The sequence below is a fragment of the Epinephelus moara genome, chromosome 12, assembly GCF_006386435.1.
Source record: "Epinephelus moara isolate mb chromosome 12, YSFRI_EMoa_1.0, whole genome shotgun sequence".
Classification (NCBI taxonomy): Eukaryota; Metazoa; Chordata; class Actinopteri; order Perciformes; family Serranidae; genus Epinephelus; species Epinephelus moara.
Window position 1 is genome coordinate 27,138,713 of NC_065517.1, and position 16,519 is coordinate 27,155,231.

General features: G+C 41.1%; 2 protein-coding genes across 3 annotated transcripts in view; one reads left to right on the forward strand and one right to left on the reverse strand.

Moving 5' to 3' along the window:
* Positions 1-2,283, reverse strand: part of fig4a (FIG4 phosphoinositide 5-phosphatase a) — a 105,136-nt gene extending 102,853 nt beyond the window's left edge. The window contains exons 1-2 of the mRNA XM_050058075.1: positions 2,097-2,283; positions 1,838-1,953 (exon numbers count right to left, since the gene is read on the reverse strand). Coding sequence (XP_049914032.1) covers positions 1,838-1,900 — 63 coding nt within the window. The 5' untranslated portion in view covers positions 1,901-1,953; positions 2,097-2,283. The remainder of the gene's footprint in view (positions 1-1,837; positions 1,954-2,096) is intronic.
* A 298-nt stretch (positions 2,284-2,581) lies between these two features.
* ak9 (adenylate kinase 9) lies at positions 2,582-16,512 on the forward strand. Of its 2 annotated transcripts, none has more exons than XM_050058256.1 (37): positions 2,582-2,669; positions 2,861-2,958; positions 3,923-3,986; positions 4,071-4,123; positions 4,236-4,332; positions 4,470-4,582; positions 4,746-4,898; positions 4,973-5,095; positions 5,445-5,519; positions 5,716-5,817; positions 5,977-6,116; positions 6,197-6,519; positions 6,688-6,708; positions 7,040-7,158; positions 7,740-7,887; positions 7,998-8,094; positions 8,199-8,281; positions 8,385-8,444; positions 8,590-8,784; positions 9,045-9,181; positions 9,874-10,083; positions 10,169-10,444; positions 10,572-10,690; positions 11,232-11,451; positions 11,577-11,630; positions 11,718-11,930; positions 12,738-12,956; positions 13,103-13,319; positions 13,403-13,604; positions 13,793-13,939; positions 14,071-14,288; positions 14,719-14,915; positions 15,074-15,243; positions 15,463-15,561; positions 15,716-15,818; positions 15,919-16,033; positions 16,153-16,512. In XM_050058256.1, the coding sequence occupies exons 1-37, from the start codon at positions 2,654-2,656 to the stop codon at positions 16,359-16,361; spliced, it is 5,205 nt and encodes a 1,734-aa protein (XP_049914213.1). In that variant the 5' UTR covers positions 2,582-2,653; the 3' UTR covers positions 16,362-16,512. The 2 variants fall into 2 exon arrangements, with proteins under 2 accessions (XP_049914213.1, XP_049914214.1); XM_050058257.1 differs by having other exon boundaries at positions 9,877-10,083.
* The last annotated feature ends 7 nt before the right edge of the window (positions 16,513-16,519 follow it).

The window sequence follows — 16,519 nt, forward strand, 5'->3', positions numbered from 1 at the left end:
CTCTTTTGCTGCCATCTAGTGTTTAGTGACGGGTAATTAATATCTTACAGGAGTTATACATTCTGCACTGTTTACATTTGTGTACGTCTGTTTAATGTTAAAAATCATGGATTAAGCATGGCTTTCTTACATCAGTGAGATTAGGAAATCCATCACTAGAGTCCACAGTTCAGCAGGAGTGATAAATCTTTATAACAAGTGATAGATTTTGGCCTAGGAGATGGACTGGACTCTAACTCAATCAGCTTTTTTGAATGGGGGCCAGATTACATAATGTTAAAATACATGTGGGCCAGCTGCTTCTGGCTCCATATGGGCTATTATGTTATTATAATATCCCATACAAATGAGACAACTGCAACTGTTTCATCTTTCACAGAATAAGTATTCAACTTTCCACCACTTCTGAAATCAGCAGGCCTCATTGCCGAATTTACGTCTCTTTGCTGTTGCCAAGGCTGCTTCCAAGCAGAAAATACCTGTTAGGTAACCATTTGTTTGCTTGTTTACCATCTGTTTATGAAAAAACAATAGTTCTGCCTGCATAGTTCCTACTTGGTGCATGTCTACAAACTGTGCAATAGTCCTGTCAGTGTTAATGAAAAAACGCAAAGTGATCTCGCTTGTGATCTTCTGTGTTTAACCAATATTGTATGGTGGGCCACATATAGTATATTTAGGACAACAAGCTGCAGGATGTTTAAAATTGGCCCCAGGACATGCCTGGACTGGTCACAGTCAGTAATTTGGACACCCAGATTGATAGGAAAAATTTGTCCTGTATATTGTCTGTCCCGAATTAACAGTTGTGCCAAAGTTTTCTATGCAAGGCACTTCTATTAAAGGTATGAAAGACTGTGGCTGTGCTGGATAGTTCCTAGCCCCACATTGTACCAGCAGGTGTTATCATCATATTAGAGGCACAAACTGGGGCTAGGTAGGTCTACAGAGAAAATGGCTAGACCTTTATTCATATAAAGGAACCCTGCAGATACAGAGGCTTGATTATGTAACTTTACAGATTTTTCTAATTCAAAAGACATTTTTTAGAGTGACTATCTCTTTAGAAAATATCAACTTTTATCAGTTTTTAATGTGAACATACATCTGACTTGTGTATTCATGCATAAATATGTACATCTCACTCATGACTTGCCTAGTATTTTCCAAAACTCTTTAAGTCGTCCTCAGACATTCACTCATATTCCACTCTAAGGACATTTATCTTCCATATTGTTGGACTTCTCTTAATTGATATTCATTGAAATACAGAGGACCATCTCTTTGGTTTACTCCATCTCTGCAATCATCATCTACATTATCGTTAATGAAAAAATTCTGAAAAGGACCCTTCATTGATTTATTTGTAATTTGTGCTTTTTTTTCCCTTGTTGTAGTTGTAAATTGTACATCTTTAACAATTTTGTAACACTTCTTAGTCTGGAACTTTTATTCAATTATGCAATTTTCATTTCAGTCTTTTTCTTTTTATGTATAATTGTAGTTTTTAATGGGGCACATATCTTCATAAGCCATTTTTGGCTCCTAACCTCTCCTGCACAATGTAACAGTGTTAACTTTTAATTTCTTTCGCTATATTATCTATACATGCTAGTGCAAATAAACTAAACTAAACTAAACTTACTTTCCTCTGATCAATAAATTATGAAAAATCTGTTTTTATCATACTGTTGTTGCAGTCAGCTCAGGAAGCATCAGGACAGTCAAAAAGCAGCTTTAACATGCTGGAAATGTGATGTAATTTAGAGAGAAGTGTTGGCTACTTGCAGCTGCGACCAAAGAACATGCTGAAGTATAAAGATCATGACAGACTTACGGCTCTGGTCTCATAGAGAACCATCCTCTGGATCCCACTGATGGTAGCTGCTGCCTGAGGCATGTTTATTCCTCTATTCTCCCAACAGTCACAATTCAAAAGAGACAGCAGAAGAGCTGCAAAGCGAACGAAACACACAATGAATATCTACAATGTCACATACTTCATACAACTCAAAAGAAACAAGGTAAACACAGTCAAACCGGAAAAGCTAGCCACTATGTGGTTCCATATTTCCTAGCTAAGTAAAGATACTCACCATAAAATTAATTAGCCAGCTGCGTTAGCCACAAATTATCCTCGGAGATAATAATACCCATCTCCTCTGGTAGTCTAAATAAACTTCTTTAAACGTTTTCAATCCAATAATTGTGCCTCCCCAAGTGTTTACAGTTAGCACATGACAGGAGGCAACATTTGAGTCAGATGACTGTCATGAAAGCTCCCGAGTCAACTGATACGGTGGCTCGCAGAGCCAAAAAGCTCGACAGCTGAAAACGCGATTAATAATTGAAACTCGTCTTTACTTTTGTATTATGACTTGAAAATAACAGCTATGGGTGTTTATAACCTTTTACAACTGAGAATACACACACTTACTAACGCGGCAAATTATTTTTTGAGCCATTAAGTTGCTAGCTAGCTGTACCATTAGCAGGTTCATATTAGAAAGCTGACCCCAGGCTCTCCCAGTTTGTTAGTTGCTATGGTAACCGTGTGCGGCTACGGCTAACGTTAGGTAGCGTAAAGGTAGCGTAGTTATCCTTGTGAACGCACGATGAAAAAAGTTTAAACGGGTTAAAAACGGGATATAAAATGCCCCAAACTAACGGTGAGTGACTTTCTGTTGAAATGACAGCAATTAATTATGACCAATTAACTTTTATAATTTAAAAATTAACGTTAACGGCCGAATAGTTAGCTAGGTCGGCAGATATGTTACAGGAAATTGACGGTTTAACCACGTCTTTCCCTGTTATGTGTATGGCTGTTGATTGTGTCTGTGTATTTTAATTTAATAAGCTCAAGGAGACCGTTTCGTGGACAACCTGATAGAAGATGAAGCCGAGAGAGAGAGTCTTCTTGCCAAACCCACCTGCTTCATCATAGTTGGAAGACCGGTAATTAGTTTCTTTTACACACACTCGTCAGCACCCGCACATAATACAACACAATGAGAAATGGTTTCCAAGAGGTAGCCACACACACACACACACACACACACACCTCCATATATGGTCTCTCTAAGGTAAAGGTGAAGATTTGAACATACGTTAACTTACCTGTATATAGAAATGAAATGCCCCATCTTAGATAATGAGCTAGTTATGAGCTAGAACAGACCTATATGTCTGTCCCCAACAACCATACTTTACAGTATGCCAGAAAAGATTTGGTATGTCCTATGTCCTATGTCAAAAATACCAAGATGTTCTACTACATCCGGTCTGGTTTTGCAGTATGCAAGCCAGCATGCTTTTCTGGCTATTCTGACCCACAACTTATAACCTCCTGAGACTCTGTGTCCTCATAGGAGGACACTTGTCCTTATAATTCATTCTACTTAAGTCAGACCTGTTGTCCTTGTTCGTGGACACTTTTTTGTACCATCTAGTGGTAGTAAGAGCACAATACACTAATCCATGTAACAACAAGATGGCAGCCATCTCTGCCAAGTCAGACTGCAGCCGATCCCGTCGCAAAGGAGGACAAGGTTCAAAACCTGATAACATTTTGTGGTTGAAACTTATTTATTTATGATTAATAATGTTTGTAGTTTGATATGGCAACACATTTGAGGGCATTTGGACTTACTTTTTGTCTCATTTGTGGACATTGGGACTTAATTATCATTGACAGTATTTTGTTTTTTATACTTATCAGGTCCTACTGATCCCAAATGGTTAGGAGAAATTAAAAATGCATACCAAACAAAAGTTGTCCCTCCCTAATCACTAACATTGTGGACAGTGCTCTGAGTGCTGCCACCAGCCCCCACAATTAAACCACTGCACACCCATTTTTCCCTAACACCTTCCATGACCCAGTGACTGCATATCAATTTTGTGGCATTCTTTGTGGCAGGGTGTTGGCAAATCCACCTTGGCCCAAAACATTGCAGAGTCCTGGAAGTGCATCTTAATTGATGGTAAGTAGCCTACACTCACTGTATTTCCTTTCCTTGTTCCAAAACAATTCAGATATTTCTCATCAGCTTTTATAAATATTTCAGATACAGATGTGCTCAACACACACATTAGAAATAAAACAAAGCAAGGCATAGAGGTGAGTATCATTTTCTATGTCACAGGACAGAAAAGTTAACTGATCCTTTTATACGTCATGTGTTCTGCATATATATTTTATGGTGTATGAATTGCTTTTTCTGACCGTTTAGCTCTTGAACATCTTATCTGAGGGGAGAAGTGTACCAGAAGACATGGTGCTCCAGCTGATTCTTGACAGACTCAACTCACCAGATGTGGAGCACTATGGTAAATCATGTAGCTCAATTGCTTTTAGCACAGTGATCATGTTTGCAAATTGCACAGATTGCAAGGCCTGTCATTCAAAACACTGCTGTGTGAGCTCTGCCAATCACTTGCACCTGATATCACGTGTTGCATTACAGGGTATGTGCTCAGCTGTCTACCGTTCATGTCAGAAGAGCGTCTGAAGATTCATGAACAGCTTGAAATGATCAAAAACCTCAAACTAACACCTGATTTCATCATCAACATCAAGGTTACCCACATCTCCTTTATTTAGATGTGTGCACTGCATCAAGCAGAAACTGATTCAAGCAATATTTTAATCAACAATTTAAGTATCTGAACTTTGAATGTTAATATTCCGAAGAAGGTTTGTGCATCTGAGGTTGTTTTGATTATGAATTTAACTCCACCAGTGTGCGGACAAGGACCTGATCCACAGGCTTTCAGGTCTGAAGCAGCACCCAGAGACAGGGCAGCTGTACAACAGGGATCAGTGGAAGCGTGAGGAGGTGTTCAACAAGAAGAGGGAGAACAAGGATGAGGAAGTCGAGGATGAGGAGGAGCAGGTATGGGAAAACACATCTTGCCACAGAGTTAAACCTTTCCTAACCTTTTTTTTTTCTTTTTTGTTTGCTTGTAGGTCGGAGGAGAAGAACTCCAGAAGGATATTATTGACCAGATGGTGTGGACACCAGAGAATTCGGCCAGAAATGCTTTTTCTAGAATCACAATGTACAAGGACACCATGCTCAGACCACTGGAGGTGAGTTACCCAGGGCTCCAAAATGTCTGATTGGCTCACACATTACTTAAGAAGTAAACATGTCACACCACTGATAATACAGCTATTTTTTAGGCTAATCATTTAAAATGAAGTCATTAATTTCTCACACAATATGAATAATAACCTTTACCTTTGGATTATGTGCAGTTATGTAATAAATTTCAGACAGCTCTGATGGTGTAATCAGGGGTATTGTTCTTACATGTCAGGTGCATAGCCAAATTTCATCACCCTCATGAGCTTTGTCAACTTTGGATCAGTGCTGTCAGAGATACAGCCTGAGTTTCTTGGAGCCAGTAAATTGTAAATTAATTGATATATTTTTCAGGACTATATCACACACCACAACCCCCTCTACCTGTTGGAGCTGGATGGGTACAACTCACCTGAAGAGCTGCACTCGGTAAAGACACCAGGGATCAATGAACCATCTGCAGGAAATACATGCTAATAAACAAGACAATAAACAATACAACTTTGAATATGTTGTTGAATTGATTCTGTCACCATAGCATGTTTTTAACTAGCAGGCAATGTTAGTCCGTTGCTGGCTGTATGGAGTGTGTTTGACTTTATTCTGTTGACTGTTTTGTCTCTAGTCTGTAATGTCCCGTCTTGGATCCATGGCATTAAAGCAGCCCTCCATTCCAATCCCTCTCCACCAGACTGATGATGAAGAATTGCCCGAGGACATTAACACGGTCTGCCATTATTGACCATATTCATATTCTTTTTTTTTTAATCAGTGTTTAAAATAACCTACATTTGAGCTATAAACGCACATTGTTTATGATGCCCAAACTCCGTCCACTCCAAATTTAACTAGAACTTGTTTAATCCTGAGTCCATCTCTTTTCCAGGACGACCTGATGAGAATCATGTCCTCCTCCAGGACAGTGGCCCCTGGCTTTAGATGGAGAAGGAGTCGCTGGGGTCGAAATTGTCCTGTTGCTCTGAAGGAGGGCAAGCTCATTCCTGGCAAGCCCGAATTTTGTGTGGGGTGAGTGATCTGTAAGCTATGGCCAGGTGAAAAATCTATCCGATAACTTTAAATGGAACTCTCATTTCAACCCCCTCCAGCTTCCAGGACAAACTGTACATCCTCTCATCTCAGGAGGCCTACCAGAAGTTTGTCACAAACCCCCGACGGTACTTACTTCCTCCGATGCCCAGGCCCCCTTGCAGAGTTTCCATCATTGGACCTCCACAGGCAGGGAAGAGCACTCTGTCTAGGCTTCTAGCTCAGCACTATAATGCATTGGTGCTTGATATGGAGGTTTTGGTGCAGCCGGTGCTGGCCAAGGTTGAGCAGGAGAGGCTTGATGAAATCAAAGAGGAGACGACACAGGTCGCTATAGAGAAAATTAAGATGAAGATGGAGCAGGATGGCGAACAGAATTCAGGCAAGTTAAGCTTTGTTTTTGTTTGCTGACGATGATGTTCTTTATCATCTTTACAGTTGTATTGTATATATTATATATACACATCTACCCTTCAGTGTTTATCATTATTTGAACATGTGAGTTATACTGTAATAAACACAATTAATGTCTAACATCTTATTTTATCAGATGAAACGGATAATGCAGAAGGTAAGATATCTTTTTCTGTCTCTCGACAAATGGCAATAATCTTTCACATTTACTGTCAACATCAAAACTTGTAGTCAGGTCAAGCTATGTTGTGTCCCCAGAGTTTTGGAGCTCAGTGTGGCAGTATGTAATGTATTTATGTGCAAATGCACCTCTTTTCTTTGGCTTTTAACACCACGTAGGTTGTTGATTTTATGTAGTATTTTGTCTTTTTATTATGTTTCTATTGTGTTTATTTTACTGTACAGCACTTTGGAAACCTTTGTGTTTATTTAAATTGTGCTTTATAAATAAAATGGATTGGATTGGAAATGTTTTCTACTGTTCTCAGTGACAGAAGATCACCCAGAGGTACAAGCCATAGTGCTCTCTGCACTGGAAGAAGCCAAACATATGAGCACATCTCCCCTCAGCCTGTATGCTGAGGTACTGGAGAAGCATATTAAAGAGGTATGTCACAAAACTGAAACGTGGCAGCTGCATTTTTGGGGCTTTTGAAGTGGGACTGAGATGTATAGCACATAGGGCTGGGTGTCAGTCAAAAAATTACAACACCAGTACCCTTAACGTGGTACTGATACCAATAGAGCACTTCATTTACCTTTTTTTTCCTACCTCATTCGATGCCCTTTATGTGAATGGAAGTATTCAGATATGTAAGACACCACAGGTGTGTAGTATGGCCATACTTTTGAACATTTTGATGGCATCCAGACACGTCGAACAGCCAACTTCATTCTTCAAGTACGCCATGCTCGACCTCACCACACCACAGTCTGCATAAAGTAGTGGGCCAATCACATGTCGCTACCATTGTCTGCGGGCAAAATCATACATACATGGTTATTTGTTTCTAGAACTGGGTACAAAAGGAATTGAATTCAGGTATCGTTGACTGGAGAAGTTTCACTTCTACTTGGTGCTTGGTTATTTCAGTCGATACCTTAAATGTATCACATACTGATACCCAGCCTTATTAGTACACCTATAAACAGTTTGCAGTGGTGTTGCTAATAATACGTATCTTACAGATTGAAGAGGCTGACACTGGTGCAAATGTCAGGACCGGCTGGGTGCTTGACAACTTTCCCAAGAACTTTTCCCAAATGGATGCCTTACAGCAAGCTGGAATCCTGCCAGACATCCTCTTCTGTCTTACAGACAGTGATAGCAATCAGGGTATAAGACACAAAAACAATGCATAAAACACAAGTTGTTGTTTCATTTAATACACTTGAATCTATACTAGAGTTCTGTCATGTATTATTGGACTTCAATGTGTTGAACAGTTTTAAAGAGACTGTATGAGATGAACAAGGAGAGTGTGGACGAAACAGTAAGGAAGAGATTGCAGGATGAACAACCTGAGAAGGAGAAGCAGGCCTTGTGAGTGCAGGTGCAATGATGCTGTCAAATTTTATGAGTTGTTATATCTGAAATGGACTGTTGAACCTGCTGTGGTTCTTGTGCTTAATTCCTCTCCATTTAAGGAACAAAAAGGAGAAAGAATCAGAGGCAGAGGCCAAGCCTGCAGAGCAAACAAATCTAGAGACAGTTGCTGAGGAGTCCGAAGGTACCGTCTTTCTTCCTGAAGGAGCCTAAATTAACAAAGGCTCCCTGATCCTGTAGAAATTGACCAGCGCTGTTTTAAAAGCATTTCTTAATTTCCCTTGTAGAAAATCCTGAACAATGTGACACCACCAGCCCTGCACATCCTGACACAATCGAAAAGGAAGGTGTGATATTTTTGTCACATTCTGTCATTTCAAATTCCATTTTTTATTTACAAGCTGTTTTGTAAGTAATCACCCTAAAAGCAGCACTGAACTGAAACAATGCCTTCCCTTCATCTTAAACTTTGTCTTTTTTGTCTAACTCAAGCTGTGGTACTGCCTGATCACTGGGACTTGGGTTATCCAGACGGCCCAGAGATTAATGATTATAAAGTACAACTGCAACAGTTTCAGTCCGAATGGGGCCAAATGCAGTCCGCTCTAACTGTCGCCCAATCAGTACTGGAGATTGCCGACAAAAGCCCCGAGGAGCTGCTCCGAGAGATGGTCCTTCAGATGGAGAGTGAGTGTAACACTTTAAAGTATCAGTCTTGTTTACCACACACCACAAACCTCATGTCTTTTATTGGGTAAGAATGCCCAGTCAGGATTCAAGCAATTTAATTCTAACACTAATATAATAATGACAATAATAATGTTGTTAAAGTGATGCTAGATTTTTAATGATTTATATAATAATGTGACTATTCCTAGATGCTACTAGATGGCATTTTTTATGAGAAAAAATCCCAATCCAATCTGGTTTACATGCTTGATTTTCAGAACCCTTTGAGTATGTGTCCGCCGAACTATCAGCAATGGACCTGGAAAAGGAGGCGGAGGATTTTGAGGCCTTAGCTGAGCTGGAGAGAGCCGAGGAAGGCAGCGGTGACAATGATGCAGCGGAGGAGGAGGATGACGTCAGTAAACAAGTCTTTTTGACTTGAAAGAGACAGCTCAACCCAAATTCAAATATATTTTTTCTCTTACCTGTAGTGCCATTTATCAATCAAGAGTGTTGAAGATATCGGCCATAGAGATGTCTGTCTTCTCTTGAATATTATGGAACTACATGGATCTCAGCTTTCAAAGCACCAAAAAAATACATTTGAACTCAACAGCATTGTCTCTTTCCAGAAGTCTTGACCCAGTTACTCAAGATAATCCAGATACCTTGTTGTGATCAGTTTCATGTAGGGACCATTTTCTTTCTACCAAACTTTACCCGGCAACCTCATCACCATGTTGAAGGAAGTGTAAATCTACTCATGGACGAGATGCTCATGCTTGTGACAGTGCGAGATGGAAAGATTTGATGGCGTCCTCCTAAGTTGAGCTGTAATGTTAGTTAGCTCAGTGATGCTAGCTGAGTTAGCAGTAGATGCACACTTCCTTCTGTGTGGTGATACAATTGATGGTACGGCCAATATCTCCAACACTGGGCACTAAAACGATCCAGATTGATAAATAACACTACAGGTAAGAGGAACAATATGTGTTTTTGGTTTTGAGGATAACTGTCCCTTAAAACTACAAATGTATAATCGTATTGATAATTGAAGATACATATATAAACAGACCTTAAACCGCATATCGTTTCTCTCAATGAAAGCAGCAGGGGGACACAACATTCAAGAGATTATTAGGCGATACCCAGCATTTCTGCCCTGTGGCCCTAAAAACCCACAACATCCTGCGGCCCTGTACGGACGAAATTGCAGCCAGGTACTGTGAGAAGACCTTTTACTTCTCCAGCCTAGAAGCCAGGGAGTCCTTCCATCAAAACCCTGCACAATTTGTTGCACAGACGGAGCTTCTCAAGGTACAAGTTGTCATGAGAGGAAAGAAAAAGACATAGTCGGTAAAACTAAAATCCCTAACAAGTTTCTTATCTTCTTCTCTCCAAGCCTCCTGCCCTGCGGATCTTGTTGCTCGGCACCCGAGGGTCAGGCAAGACAACTCATGGTGAGTGGCTTGCCCAGCAGCTTGGCATCTTCCATATTCAGTTCAGGGAGCAACTCCAGATGCTCATCATGGCCAAGACAAAGAAGCGGGTACCTTGTGCTGATGAGGTAGAGTCTTCAGAGGAGTCTCCTGAGGACTTGGAGGCTCAGATAGCAGAAGCCAGACAGGAGAACAAGGACGAGACGGAGGATACCTCTGCCAACATGAATGACATGGAGGTTGGCTTCCAATCCTGCTTCATTTTCTCTGAAGAAGGATTTCCTGTATTGTGTTCGGTGCTTTTAACTGTTGTAAATTATGAAATTTTGCCATTGAATTATTTTGTATTTTGTGTTTCTACTGCAGAAAGTGGTCCTGACTGATGAAGAGAAGGCTATCAAAGCCTTCCTGTCTGATGGAGATCAACTGACCCCACAGATCCTGGATATGCTTATCGCTCCATACTGGAAACAAGAACCATACAAGTAGTTGTACAAACACACAAAAACGCACACACTTCCTGCCCCTCCTCTTACCCTCCGTAAACAAAAAGTTTGACATTTTGGTAAATGTGCTTCTTTGTTAGAGTTAGATGAGAAAATTAATACCACCCTCAGCCCTGAAACTTGGCTTTTCCTTCCTAAACTGCTTGTGCGTTCTCTGCAAGCTAATGTACTATTGTAGGAGTGTTATATTTGATGTAATGGAAAAGTGGATACTTTAGCCAGCTAACTAAGCTAACCACTAGCAACTTCTTGTCCAACTCAAAATGTCAACGTTTTTCTATAAAAAAACAAAAAAACATTACATCTCTAAATCGCTCATGCTGCCTTACTGCATCCCTCACCTCTTGCTCACATGCAGACCTTTCACACATGTACAGTTACAAACATATTTTACACTTTATTTACCTAAATTCATTATTTAGGCCTTTTCATTTTTTGTGTATTAACGTACACTGCCTACATGTAGCATGGTTTTGGCAGCCCAAGGTATTTGTTGACCCTAATATTGTCCATCTTGCAGGTCTACAGGTTTTATTTTGGAGGGCTTCCCTCACAACCCCGATGATGTGCAGTACATGTTGCAGCGGCACCTTTTCCCTGACATTGTAGTAATCATGGCGGTGGATGTCACAGATGTTCAGAAGCGTCTGTTGCCGACATACCTGGAGAGCTGGCGCGAGCGTCGCCACCACCGCGAAACACAGCTGAACCTCCTTCACAATCTACGAAAGAAGAATCGGGTAAGCGAGTGGTGGCTTGGTAGAATAATTTTTTTGCCAACTTTATTGTCATGCATCGGTCCTCCTGACAATGTCTATATATTGTTTGAGTATCTGGCACAATCATAGCTTTATCTTTGGTACAGGAGGAGGACATTGCCAAGAGAAGGATCGAACTCACAAAGGAAGCCAAAACAAAGGTCAGCAAACTCATTATAACTACTTTCATCCCCTTTTCATCACTGCTCACTGCTCAACCCTTTTCCCTCGTCTCTCCAACTCATCAGTTCAGATATCGTGAGGATGAAGAAAACGAAGAGGATGAAGCTGCAGGCAACATAGAGGACGAGATAGAGGCCACGCTGGAGGAAGAGTTTCCTCTAGAAGAGGATGATGAAGACAGGGAGAATGAGGAGACTGAGGACGCAGCGTCTGGCAGGCTGGAGATGGAGATATCAGAACGTTACGTGACGGATGAAAACAATCTCACTACTGTCACGGTACAAAGACACAAAAACCAGTGACGGCAAACAACTGGCCAGACATGTGTGGGCCTATTTGGTTCCCTCACCCACATAATTTCTGCTATTATTTAATATTTACTTTTGGGCACAGTCAGGATTCAGACTACTTTTACAATAGTCTGAGTCATGGCTGAGACACGGTAATAAGTGAAACAAATTGTCGTCATTAGATGTTACTGCAAAATCTGATGATTTAAAAGGGTAGTTTGGATCTTTTGAAGTGGGGTTGTATGAGGTACTTATCCATAGTCAGTGTACTACTCACAGCAAAGCAGTCAGCATGCTGCTGTGGATGGAGGGGCAGAGTTTAACCCATTTAAGTCACACAATAACACAAAGAAAATACCTGACAGAGGCAGCAGTAGACTGGCAGGTCCTGTGTCGAGTGATGTTAAATCATTGTTTTTCTCAATGGAGTCTCGCTTTGAAAAGAGCAATATAACAGTTTTATTATTTATTTGTCTGATAAGCAGTGAAAATATTCTGAATATAGTATAAACTTAGACTGATATAGATTTTTTTAAGTGGGACGGATTCAAAGGACTGGACTCAGGCAACTCCACAGCTCTTCATAGCTTAGCTTCCATGTCAGACTCCAGCCTGCTTCTTCAAACCCAGGCAGTGCCGACTGACATCTACTGTATGTAATACACTGATTATGCATAAGTACCTCACACAACCCTACCTCAAAAGATCCTTACTGTCCCTTTTAAGTGTTATTTTTTTTACCTTAAGTTATCTGACGCTATCTATCTATGCTCATAAAGTCTCTTCTATCATCAGGAGCTCCTGAGTGAACAAAACATACCCAAAGTATCCATCAGTGCATCTCGCAAGCTCCGCATTGTGCAACATCAGCTGCTCCAGAAAATCCAACCCCTGCTGACCAACAGGGAGTCACTCTTCCAACAATGCCAATCCATCTCATACAGGCTGGCACATATGCTGCTGCTCTCCTCGTATAAGCTCCACAGCGCCTTTGGGTGCTGGGATCCCGTACAGGTAGGCGCAATTTAAGAATGGCTGCTGTGTCTTTTTTAACGTCTGTGGGATGAGGCCATGATTTTTATTTAAGATATTAGTACACTTTTTCTCTTTTGTGCTGACATGTTCATCTGTTGTCACCTTGTTTTATCCTCCTTCTGCAGCAATACAAAGAGAAAGATTTGATCCAGCCTCTCCAGTGGCCTCTAAATACCTCATATCCCCTGATTTTCCATCAGTACATCTACTTCTTTGCATCTAAGGAAAACCGCAACGTATTTATGCTGAACCCCTTGAAATACCTCAGGCAGCCAAAGCCCACCCAGTCCCTTCCTGTCAAAATGGCTGTCGTTGGACCGCCCAAATCTGGAAAAACCACTGGTGAGTTTTTCTTTTACACTTTCTCTTTCTCCTCTTTCGTTTCTTTCAGTCTTAATTTCTGACACTTTCCTTTATCTCTCCAGTGGCACAGATGTTTGCTCAGAAATATGGTTTGGCCTGTCTGTCCATCGGTGGTGTTATGCGTATGGTGCTTAACGATCGTGAGAACACTGATCTGGCTGTCCAGATGAGAAAACATCTTTCCCAGGGACTCACTGTGCCTGATGAACTGGCAATACAGTGTCTGGAGGTGGTGCTCATGAGCTCGGTTTGCAGCACACGTGGGTAAGCAGGACATACATGTATTATATTTATTTACTGAGAATTATTTAACATAAAGGCTTGAAAAGATCTTTTACCGTAATATAACCGACATGTGCTTTTTGTTTTTAAAGACAAAAACTATATTCTTACTCTGTAATTCCAGCTCGAGGTTGTTTTTGATGACAATATTTACTTGTTTGGCATCCCAGGTATGTGTTAGATGGCTTTCCGAAGACACTTAAGCAGGCAGAGCTGATGGGGTCTCAGAGCATCATCCCCATGATAGTAGTTGAGCTGGAGCTGGACACGGTGGAGGTGCAGAAGAGAGGCCTTGTGGACAAGATGAAACCCGACAAGTGAGAGTCACATCAATGGCAACTATAAATATACATCAGAAATTACAAGTCTGAGAGCTGTTTGAAATCGCAAACCTTCAAAGTTAAAGTAATTAAACGCGTCCTGCCCCTCCTCTCTCCTCCCACTGCAGGCCTCACCTGATGCATGACAGCTCCGAGATCCTCCACGTTCGTAACTCCTGTTACAAGCAGGAGATGGAGTATGTGAGGCGACACTTCCAACAACAGTGTCAGAACTGGATCCCGCTTGATGGCTTAAAGAGCAAATGGTGGATCTGGAACAGAATTATAAAGGAGGTCAGCATCAGCATGAAATATATCCACAGCTACCTGGAGAGGACGCGCAGTAGTAAGTACGAGAGGCTTATCCACACATCAGCTTAGCAAGACTTCTTACACCTCATGTAAAATAACCTGTGAAATACTGTATGTATTGAAAACTCATTTTTAAAGGTGACATGCCTATACTGTCTATACTTTTAACCACATTTAGAGATGGTAGTAACAGTCTGGTAAATATTTCCTACCTGACCGAATTAGTTATTCTATTTCAACCTACATTTATGGAGGTGGTAGTCTGTCACAGCTGGTAGGTCACTCTGAGCAGGTTGTCACAACCAGCTGCACTCTTTTTCTCTCAATATTCAACCAGTTTCAAAATGTGTCATCTCCATTAGTCACTAAGCCACAAAAACATGAGGAAATAGGGCCCAGGTTGAGTTCCCCTTTAAAATGATGAGCATTAATGAATCCTTTCCCATGTTTTTTCAATTTTCCAGGACAAGCAGCTTGCCTCTACAGACTGTGCATCACACCCAAGGAGCTGCAGTGTGGGCTTGGACAGTTCGGTCAGTACTGCCCCGTCTGCCTGGCTCTACATCACCACCTGGTGGACTGCTCAGAAACTGCAGCCTTAACTCATGTGGCAGAGTATGCGGGGCTCTATTACAAGATGTGTGGCGAAGACCATCTGGAGGTGAGTGTAGTGGAGCACACAGATGTCAAAGGCATACTGGGAAATTATGCAAGATAAACAAAACATTTATAATAGCAGATTTAACATGCAAATAAATGATATTATATGTGACTGAACGGACGGACGAACAACATTCTAACGTTGCTCTCTGAACCCAGCGGTTCCTGACCACTCCTGATCAGTTTGTGCCTCCTGGCTGCCCACACACTCTCCCAGAACCCCACCTGCTGCCGAGACCGCTAACTGAGATTCAGGTGAAGGACAGGTTCCCGCAGCAAGTTGAGATGAAGGGCTTCTGCCCGGTCACTTATCTGGATGGAAAGCAAAGGTACACTATTCACCTCAATAAAAGTTTAAATCTAACTCATACATGATCAGTCAAAAAGACTGTGAAGTTGAGAAAACTCTGACCTATAGAGTGTCACACTACATGCCACCACACATAGAATAAATATATCAATAGGACTTAATTTTTGTCTGATATTTTTCCGTACTGCCTGCGATCTTTAGATAGTTTGCTATTCATAGAAGGTTTATTTGTCCTCAGGTACGAAGCCCTGATTCGAGGAAAAATGGAATATGCTGTTGAATACAGAGAACACATCTACATTTTTGAGACGAAGCAGAAACAGGACAAGTTCTTGAGGTGAGTTGTCTCTTTGTATTTATCAGAAATGTTTCTTTTTACATGGTTTACTCAGTTTTACATGTCAGTGGTATCTGAAAATCTGAAATGTATCATTTGGCTATGATAAATAGTCTATTGAGTAAAAGTTTGAGTTGATATATTATCTGTCAAGGACTCCTGAAACCTACTGGGACCAGAGGCTTCCCAGCAAAGTCCCTCCTCTTTGTGAACCTGTGTCTCTCACCTCCCTTCCAACATTGGGCTACCTGGAACAGGTCAGAGTTACACTCAAACACACCATTTAATATAATATAGGTATGTTTCTGAAGTCTCTGTGACGTCTGTCCTGCTTTAAGTTAAGCCTTATTTTCATAGGGTGTGGCAGTATCAGTCATAAAGGCCATGACAGCTGTGGGGTGTCTCAAACCAAAGTATCCCTTCCTCAGTATACAAAAATCCTCACTCCTCTATGTGGCCTTCTATCTGAAAGGTAAGCACAATGTCAAGGTTACCTTAGGTAAAAAAAATGGATGTTGTGTGTGAATAAGGAACATAATAAGGATGATTGATTACGTCAAGTACTAATGGATTAAGTCTCTTATTTTACAGCTTTCAACCACAAGAGCACAGACTACACCCGCCAGAAGTACAAAAAGAAGCTGGCCTTGTTTGAAGAGAACTGTGCGCTGATTCCTTACCTGAGCTCAACAATGAGAGGGACCTACAGGCCTCCCAGTGAACGTCCCATTGACTTTGAGTTCAAACTAAACAGGTTCCTGGCCTTGGGAGACTTGCCAGGTGCCAACAGTGTGCTGTAGCTGTGCCTGCTTTGAAAGCTTGGCTACTGATGGCTGTTTCATAATGTGTGAGGAACTGTGTGATAACAAAGTCAGTTAAAAGCAACCTGCTGTAAGAGTTTATTTTATCAAGAGCTGTATGTAATAAAGCAGACTTTATCATGATGGCTGCCTTTTGC